The sequence below is a fragment of the Gavialis gangeticus genome, unplaced genomic scaffold (genome assembly GCF_001723915.1).
Source record: "Gavialis gangeticus isolate Ggan-Ray unplaced genomic scaffold, GavGan_comp1, whole genome shotgun sequence".
NCBI classification, from domain to species: Eukaryota; Metazoa; Chordata; order Crocodylia; family Gavialidae; genus Gavialis; species Gavialis gangeticus.
Genome location: NW_017729026.1, coordinates 3,842,990 through 3,853,232, shown reverse-complemented (window position 1 = coordinate 3,853,232; position 10,243 = coordinate 3,842,990). Strand labels below are relative to the sequence as shown.

General features: G+C 38.4%; 1 protein-coding gene across 4 annotated transcripts in view; it reads left to right on the top strand.

Moving 5' to 3' along the window:
- AKAP7 (A-kinase anchoring protein 7) overlaps positions 1–10,243 on the top strand; it is a 180,803-nt gene that overhangs the window by 85,721 nt on the left and 84,839 nt on the right. The window contains exon 8 of one of the 4 annotated variants that reach the window (XM_019520274.1): positions 9,128–9,199. The exons of the other annotated variants lie outside the window; for them this stretch is intronic. Coding sequence (XP_019375819.1) covers positions 9,128–9,177 — 50 coding nt within the window. The 3' untranslated portion in view covers positions 9,178–9,199. Of the gene's footprint in view, positions 1–9,127; positions 9,200–10,243 lie in introns of those variants that run through there. 4 annotated transcript variants of the gene reach the window in all.

The following is a 10,243-nucleotide window of genomic DNA, read 5'->3' as shown; positions in this document are numbered from 1 at the left end:
TTGCAGTAAACTATGCTAATGTGAAGTTAAGTGTCTTGTGTAGATGTGCCCAGAAAGAAGTTAATGCAGTCCTATTCATATAATGGAAACAATGAAATCAGTAAATAAAAGTTTTGTATAGGAAGAGTTCAAACAGAGTGCAGTGTGATTCTAGTTAATTCTGTCCCATATATATCTGTGACATTTGTTTGAATTCTGTATTGCTTTTGAAGCATGCAGAATTAAGAACCAGAACAGTATTTATTTTTTGTCAACTAGTTTTGGCCAGCTTTCAGCACATACATTTTATGTGAGAAGAGATATAAACGGAATGGACTTAATACTAACAGAAAAGTTGGAATATGTAGGAAAGAAAGAATTACACTTTGTTATTGCCACTGTTATTAGAAGCTATAGTGGCTGTAGACTTGGCAGATTTTAAAATAAATCTCAAACTACAATAAAAATGTAGACACACAAAGGGGTCATCCTTGACAATGCAGAGCAGGACACTCAGCTTGCTGAGCTCCAAAGATGTCACAGCTAGTTCACATGCTGTAACATGCTATACAGAAACATCTACTACACTCAGCAGACTCAGCAGGAAACCTTTCTGCACAATTGCACAGAAGGTGAAAGGTGTGTATTGTACAGTGAGTACTGGGTATGGTTTCAGAATCAGTGGTGAACCTTTATCTGTAAAAAAGGAGTAAAGGCATTCTTGGAAGCAAATCAGAACAAAAGCCCTGCACAGGAAGCATTGGGCAGCAGTACCTCCAACTCAGATGCCATGGAATGCTGAATAGTTCTGCCATGAACCTAGCATCCCGTTTGCATCTCTGTTCACCTGAGTGGAGGAGGATCAGTCCTTTACACAGCAAAAAAAGATAACCAATAGAAAAAGCTGCCTGAAGGAGCACAGTTTACATCTCTATGTACTATGGGCAACTTAATTTTCAGTATCCAAAAACTGTAATCTCTCCAGTCTCCATAACTTATAATACACATAATGAACTTATACAAGTATTTATATTTAAAAGAGAATGCCTTGATAATAATGAAGTTATACAAATATTATAGAAAATGATCAAAAAGGAAATACGGACCTCCCAAAAATGTGACATACCTATCCAGAGTGGCCAGATAGGAGACAGTTAAAAATTAAAGTGCTCTATGTCCATGTATTTGACAGGAAGGATTTCAATAGAAGTCTGCTTCTCATTGGCCATCTCCCAGCTTTTTAGTTTTACTTGTTTTTTAGCCAACATTGATCGCTTTGGCAGGTGTACAGGATGGGGGTTACAAACTCCCTGTCCTGTTAAAGATCCACTCATGCCTTGCAGACTTTTTTTCCCTGGAATTCGTGCAGCCTCATTTACTCCAGCAGCAAAATGCAGCAAACTGGAGCGTGAGGCCCTAAGCATCTCACTTACTCTGCCACAAGCCTAGAGCAGGAAGTTAAAGCTGATGTCTCTTTCCACATATGATTCTGAGAGAAGCTTAAACTGAATAAAACAATGCATCTGCTTTAAACTGTAAACTAGTAAGGTATTTTAAGTGCTTCAGCTTTAGAATGAACAATAGTAATTTAAAAAATGGCAGTTTAGCTTTCAAACAAACCATGCCATGCATTACTAGAATAAGAATGAAACTTACTAGAAGGTGTAGGTGTATGATTTTTGGCAATAGTACTTGCCAGATCCTAATTAATTAGGAAACATTTTTATTATAGACAAATTGATTAGCTGGTTGAACATCTTTCATTTCTGAGTAAAGTCCAGATGAGCATGGCCATGTGGTATGTCACATCTGTGGTGCCATATACCTCATGTTCAGGTGTTCTCCATACTGCAAGACAGCAACGCAGGGGTTTTTTTGATCCCTGGGATAAAAAAAAGCAGAGCGGTGCACACGGAGGCAGCGCACGCCACTCAAAACTGGAGCCAGGCTGTCCAGAGCCACGCTCTGCCTGCCATCTAGGCTCCAAGCTGCAGGATCGCCAGCCTCCCCTACCCCACCCATAGTAACCTGCCCTGTGCCAGAGTGCTTGTGGCACAGGGACAACTAACAGCAGCACAAGGTGCAGTGCTGCTAGTTGTCCCCAGGGAACCAAATGTTTATGCTCATGTGGATACAGCCCCAATGGTCAAATTAGCTTTGAATTTTGTATTTATTTTGCCAAATACACGATACATGAGTAACTTTCATATTTGGAAAAAGTTTGACCCCATCTTCTTATAGGTGACTTTAGTCTGTATTATGATTCATGTACTAAACATTTCCATCTGAAGTGTTTGGATCATCAGTCCTTCTGCTAGCTGCCTGACCATTGAGGTTTCCTTGTATTTGAATGGTGGATTTTATTACACCCTGTAAATGATGAGGAGAAAAAGTTCTGAGGAGTTGGCTTCATGCTGGAGCACAGTTAACTCAACCTACTTATTCCTTTCTCTGTCTACTTCAAAAGTTTATATAACATTGGGCAAAACATGCAGAGCAGAGGAGAAAACATCACTGGAATGAGATGTTTTCTGCAGCTGAACTCAGGCAGGTAGCAAACTTAATGAGAGATTAACTTTTTTATGTCTTGCCCACTCCTGAAAAAGAATCCCAGTGCTATTCACAGCATCACTTCACATCATTCACCCCTTTTACAATTAATTCCTTAAATGACTCAGGCAACTGTTTAGACAATCCAAGTGGACTTTCTCAGCGTAGTACTATTAATTGAGACCCCTAACAGATGGAGTAAAAGAAAGTATAAGGCATAAATTTCTTACCAAGGTTTTTTCTACTTTACATGTGGGGTCACAGGGCACAGTAGTATTGGGTCCAAAGTTTGTTTTACAAACTGTTCCCAAAGTGAAAATTCAACATTCAAAGCCAAAAAGCTAGAAATCCATATTCTTGGTCACTGATGCTGGCTGGTTGTGGAAAAGCAGCTGCTGGACTCCAATTAAAAAACACGTATTAGAGAATTAACTTCAGTCATGGTGGTTACTTAATGTCTAACGACTGTCCCTTTCCACCGTAATCATCTCACTGTTCTTGGGACTGTGTCTCAAACGCTTGTTCTTATCCATGCCTCAGTTTTACCCAGACACTAGCAAAGATATTTGACAGCATTTTTCGGTTGGGGTAATACATATAGTTGGGAGGCTTCACTATATTGGTAATACTTCATCTCTTCACTAACTGTAATGGCCTTATATGCACTTAGAGTGAATGAAGTGGCAGAATTCCTCAATTACCAGCCATACCTCAAATAAGACTGTTCTTTGAGTAGTAGTTAATGTTCCAACAATAGACTGGCATTCCTCGGTAAGAAAGGAATGAAGATACTGAAAAAAGCCTCAAGTTCTGCCAGGAGCCAAAGACATATTGACATCACATCTTGATCCCTGGTATCAAAGGAAAATTATGATGTTCAGTAATTATTTTCAAACTTAGTTATCTCTGGTTTTAGGGTTTTTTAGCTCCAGCAGCCTTTAATTTCCAAAGAAATTTATTGCTAGGTATTATGAATTAAAATGTATATTATCTTTGTCCATTTTCAAGCAATCGCTGTTTCTGTTTCTATAAATTGTTAGTACTGGAAGGCACCAATAGCTCAGTGTAGAACAATTAATTTCCTCTGTAATGGCATATTTTTCAGGTATTCCTCAGATAAATGTTTTTATTTGTTCAAAGGATGATGACTGAAAAGAAAGATATACTTCTTTTCTGTTGAAATATCAATTTTTTTTCAAGTGTTGATGGTTAGTGGTGCGGATCTCAAGAGCTTATACAATGTGCTGCATGATTACACAGCAAGATTCTGTTATGGTGACTGTCTAATCCCTGTGAGATTTTCTAAAATAAGACACAGTTGCACAGGTCAGTACTTCAGGAATAATATGAACACAGCCTCAAAATCCAGTTGTTAAAATCCTTTGGCTTGCTTAATAACTTGGCACATTTATTATCTTTAGGCAACAATATTGAACAATTAGTTGGAGTAGGTGACAGATTAATTTCTAGAGCTTTGCTTTCTTCAGATTTCAATAAATGTATAATGAATGTTTGGAATAAAACAGATCCCTACATTTTAAAAATAATTTATTTTTAGGGGAGACAAAAATCTCATATAGGGCCCCGTGCTGACACTCCGTTTTAGGCCTGTTATATGCTAAAATAGCATAATGATTTCTCACCAGAAAGTAGCTGTGCAGCATGGCACTGTTTCTTATGTAAATAACTACATACAAAAGCACATCCCAAATCAATAGTGTTGGGCAGTTGGGCTTCCATTCAAATCTTTTATTATGTTAAAATAATAGCCCTATCTACCAGTTTACACCTGCTTATTATTCACAGATTTTAAGGCCAGAGAGGAAACCTTTGTAGGTCCGTCTTCTATGCATTCCCTGCATAACGTGCCATAAAACCTGAGTAATTTCTGCATCATATTTATAACTTCTAAATTAATATTAAGATTTCGTGGTTTTGCAAGTGAAATCGCAGATGTCTCCCCATTTGCAAGCTAGTTGTAAAAATATGCAAATGTATAAAGTACGAATGACGCGCGAGAGAGTACAATATGCATTTTATGTAAAACTATTTTATAAATAAATATTTTACATTTTATTTTACATAGGCCTCAGCCAGAAATGCCAAACATAAATTTGATATTCTATCTGAAATTTAAGTGTCTTGATTTTCAGAAGTGCCAAGAAGCTGTAGTCAATTGACTTTTGGTACATAAGTGCCATAACTTCTTGTTACGTACTCTTTAAAAGTAGATACTTATAAAACTCTGGGTATGCATCAGCTGGCTGTAGAGCCAGTTATTTACAGCAATAGAACCAATGCTGTTTCAAGGCTTAATATAACTTTTAAATATTTTAATCACTTATTTAGGCAAATGGTGAAAAATGACATAATTGTATGTAATTACATTTTCACTGTTTCTCTGTAGACCTTTCTGAATATAGATCTTTTTATGTTTAAACATTTTACATTACCAATCTCAGGAACTACAGCTATATGACTATTGCCAATAGAGAATACACCACACTAAAGGGCTGTCTATACATAACATTGCTCCTGACTAATTATGCTTGGAAAGTAGGTCAAGCTAAATGGGAACAAGGCACTCTTATTCTAAAATAAGAGTGTCAACACGGAATTATTCAGCAACAGCTCTAGCCCTTTGAATTCCCAGCCTTTGTTAATCCGCCTTAACTTTCAAATGCAGACAAGCCTTGCCCTATACTAATATACTCTCTCCCCCTCCTCTACCTATATTTTAAACATGCAACACACTTAGTTTTCATGTTAAAATTCCATAAACATTACATCTCTGTTTTAGCACTACTGGAGTTCCAATGACCAACAGATATTCTGTTACCATATCTTAAATATTAAGAAACAGTACTTTCAGTACAGTATTGTAGCCAGTTGCACTGCATCAATACAGCCATATTTTTTAAGTGAGAGCACCTTCCCTTTGTAGACCTATTTTTGGTCAGGAAAGTTATAAGCATTCATCTGTAGGATGGTCTTATTCCCCGGGTTCCTCAGTTCCTTCACACTGGGCACATCTATACGACCACTGACTGCACAGTAGCCTAATACTACTGTGCAGTAGTGTCTCATGGCAAAAACTGACATGATGCTGCTGCACAATAGCATTAGGCTACTGTGCAGCAGTATCACTAAAAAGGTGTTCGCTAGTGCTACTGCGCAGTAACTCAGGTTACTGTGCATTTATTTAGTATTTGTTTATACAGCTTTATCAGTGTCACTGATATGTGTTGTAGGGCTTGGGTCCCTTCTTGGCTGATGCCCTACTCGCTGGTGATAACAGGGTGGGTCCTTGTGTGTGTCACCCACGTATTCTGGTAGCTGTTCCTTCTCAGCTGCCATGACTTGGTCTTATCTTCTTGGGAGACAGTTTCCCTGCAGGTGACTCTGGATCCCACACCTTGGCTTCTTCATGGGATTCCAACCTTCCTTATATCCCACCCTTACCACATCCAGGGCCTGAACTGTCCTGCCACTGGGGCTTTTTTGCCGTGTGCCTCTCTGCAGCATGTCTTGTCCTGGCTCCTCTCTGCCAGCAGACTCTGCTCCTTCTCCCCACCAATTTGCAAGGCCACACTACTCCAGAAACGGTATGCTGAATACTCTGAATTAGTCTGTGAGCCTGATGTTCTGGAGCAAGCTCACTGTGTGTGCACCATCTGTCCTAGGGTGAGCGACAGGGGCAACCATGTTGGGCTGCCTCTTCCTTTGTCACAACCAGTTCATACAAGTACTAAATATATGTGGAGTAACCACTACACTATAGATGTGGCCTCAGAAGCATGTTGCAGCTTCCTTTTGAATTACTTCAAAGTGGCTGCTTTTATCGCTGCCACTTTTATTTTGCTCCATGTTGCAGTCACTTTTTGTGGTATGGTGCTTAAGATGCTTGCATGCTAATCCTCAAATCTCTCAATTTCAGTCCATACCCTGGATTAGCTATTATCTCAGACAGTCATTTGCGTCATCCTCATTGTTGTATTTGAGAACCTTTTATGTACATGGTTTTTGTCAGAGCTTCTTAGGCTTATTTCCTCTTCTAAATTGCACAAACATCATCTAGTTAATTTTTCTTTGCAATTGATAACCTCGTGTGCTGGAACACTTTTGGTGCCCACCACTTTAAGGGCTGAGAGCCAACAGCCAACTTCATTTGTCTCTTCTGCCTTTCTAAATTTTAGATGTCAGATTAACCAGAGACAACAATAAGTGGGAACATTAAAATTGGAAGCTACTAAGGAAGAGATATGAAGGCTTTGCAAGGGCATTCTGTAATAAGGTAACAGAGTAAATTGCAACTGTTTCTCCCACTGTAGGATTTGCTAAAGGAGTGCAAAGTATTTTTGAGGAGAAAAATCAACTTAATTCTTCTACTTATCTAGATCCCTACAAGGATCTCACACCTCAAATTATTTTACCACTTCTAATGTTAATTTGTAAATTAAAATAAATTTAGCAATAATTCTGTGGCTGTTGCTTCATCTTCCATCTGCCTATTTTTAACATTACCAATTTATATTTTTTCAGAGAAATGAAGGGATTCTGCTACCTTTTTTTCAAGGCAACCTGGTAGACCTCTGCATCATTTAGAATGATATGTTAGTTCTATTAATACAATTGAATTCATAATTTTCTATCATTGTCCATAAATGCAGTTATATTAATAATTTTCTGGGTAGGGGCTAAGCTAGAACATGAGGACTCTATTGAAAGCCATTTGAACAGATTTACAGTCTACAATCTTTTGTGCTAAAAAATGAACCAATGGGTTTGTTAGTGAACAGTGAGTTAGTGAATAGTGATGGCAAGCACTGCTCTGCTATGTTACAAGAGCAATCTATTATATCCATATATGTGTAATTAGTTACTGGGCTGCTGGAATAAAATGTAGCAGCCAGAATCTAGAAAACCAGAAGTAAAGTATGTGGGGAAGGTTATGTACTTCAAAGTGGTGAGCCAAAATATTGAGTCAGGATCCCATAGAGCTATCAGGAAATGCTTAGCACCATAGTGTGTCTTCAGCCATATCTCTTTCCAGGGCTTAGGTGTCTGCCAGTTCCACCTCTAGACTCTTCTCCTGAGGGTTGGCACTTATGTTCTCAAATGGTTGAGCATGGCTCACTGTTTTCTTTTCAAACAGGGTCACTGAAGGAAGAAGTGGAGGTACCCACCTTTTATTTAGCAACTTAGTGGTTAGAACACTCACCGAGAAAGTGGGAAACCTGGGTTTACATTCCCTGTAAACCTACAGGGATTCAAATTCATGTCTTTCATTAGAGTGCCCTAATCACAAGCCCAGTGGGTAGGCTGTGATGAGAACATCCTCTACCCCTCCTACTGAAACTGCACCAAAATGTGGCAAAGTTTTAAAGATTCACGAGGTTAGAGAGTGAAAACAATAGGGAAGGTATCAAACAATAGGGCTTGGTGATTATTCATACAGGGGTAACTGGAATACTGGGTTCTAGCCCTTGCTATGCAACCTAATTTTGTAGTTTATATTAACAATCTTGATAACATATGGAGCAGCAGTATTTGTAAAGGTGATCCAATCCTGTGGGTGTGTTCGGCATTTTGAGAATGCCTATTGATCAGGCATTTCTGGGTATGCCTATTTTCGAGATTCATTTTGGGCAAGTTCTGGGGACAGCTAGATACAGAACTCTAGGTGCTTTCAAGGCCAAATGACAACTAAGCAGGCATTCTGGAAGTCAACTGGGGACCTAGTGTCTCAATTCTGGTATAAGTGCTGCTTTGAGCACCCAAATCTTTCCTTGGTTTTAGTCTGTGGTAAAGTACAAAAGTATGTAGTACAGTCACTAGGTTTTGTAGGCTCACTAAAACTTGTAAACTGTACAAGGTTTCTTTTTGGCAGCCCTTCACATATTGGAAGCTTGCAGATCAATACAGTTCCCAAAGTGGGCAGATTTAGCCATAAAACAACATTTAGGCAGGTACCCTAGGAATGCTCTGAATCAGTCTGTGAGCAGCCTTGTGCAGTCTCTGACGATGAGATTTATATGGTGCTTTGGCCAAATGTTAAGTTACCTTCTCTTAATGATACTCCTGCTAGGGGAGACCTTTAAAATGTTAATGGATGCTATTGCTAGTATTGGTCCTACACAGACTTCAGCCCAGAATGTCCTTTGTCACCAGTAATATATTCACAAAAATGGTCATTTTCTGAGATGTGGCTAGGAGGTTCTCAATGTGAAAAGTTAAATGATGTATATTTTATAGAAGGTTCTTTTATCTTTGCATGATGAACCTGTTTTTGTTGTTGTTCTTTGTTTTTTTATGTTGTGGGTTCCCCCCACAATTACCTCTTCCTTTGTGTCTCTCCTAGTTAGCACCTTCACAGAAAGAAGTACATTAGCATGTAAGTGGATAGTTCATGCTGGGAATCCATGAATAGAAAAAAAGCATAGCTCTTAGTTTACCAGTTAATGTAGACTGACAAGTTAAAAATAACAGATATAAAAAGATTTAGTCAGACTGGCTGTAACCAATAGTTACTACCATCTTAGAGCAATACTTACTGTTATTAAAAATGAAAACAAGGCCGTCTTTTCCCTTTCTCTAGGGGGAGGAAACAAGTCCCAATTTAAGAATTACATGGAAATTTTATACTGATAAATATAATCCAGGAGATGCACATAAAATGTTTTATTCCCTTTAATATCCTGTTTAGTCAGTAGTATGTATTGCAGACCTATCTAATTTTTCAATAAATTGAGAAAGGTAAGAAAGCAAAGAAACTGATTTTTCATTTTTCATTTACCAGAATTTTTTATCTGCTCCTTTCCCTGAAGCATTTCCAAAATCATACTCACTCATTGCCTGGCCTGCATAAGTATTACTATGCCCTTGGGGTAAAGAGTATGTATGACTCTGACCACTATATTTGTTAGCTTGGTTTGTATCCAGCATGCGTCTTAGAGAACCAGGTTGTTCTCTTCCATTTTTATAGAAGTAAAATAGTTTTCCTTTAGTTAGGTTTTCAGTGTAATTCTAATAAAGTTTTGTGTGTGTGTGTGTGTGTGTGTGTGTGTATGTAAGTATATATACACACACAACATTATTACATAGATATCTATAGATATATATATAAATATATGTATATATAGATATATAGAATTCAGAAGAAACATCTACTTGCACCCTATTTCCTTCCAAGCAAGACTCCTCAAAAAAAAAATCAGACACATTTTCAGAAATGGCCATTGCCTTATATGTACATGCCCAACTTGAGATGTGCAGGAAATGATATTTAAATGTGAACAGCATTTGCAGTACCTAGGCTAAATACAGACATTTGGGGAGGTTAAATCAGGTTCAAAATGGCCGCCCAATTTAAACTTATCTTGCCTTACACTTACAGATCTGGTTCCAGTGACCAGCAATCAGTCTAAGCCTGTAACTGTACAGAAGTTCCATGCACATGAACCAATGTAAAAATTTCAAAACCCAGTTTAATATAAATCTAGATCTATGTAGTATTAAACTTACTTGATTTTGGTCAAACTGGTGCATGTACTTTCTGTACATGCTCCCTGTGCATCCCTGGCAGTGGGAAAATTCAGCCACTGGCACCAGCCCTGGGGATGCTCTTTTCACCACAGCCCCTGCACTGGGCTATTTTTTTGCCCCCTGCAACCCCTAGCTCCCTCCCACCTCAACTAGTCAGTCCTCTCAACTC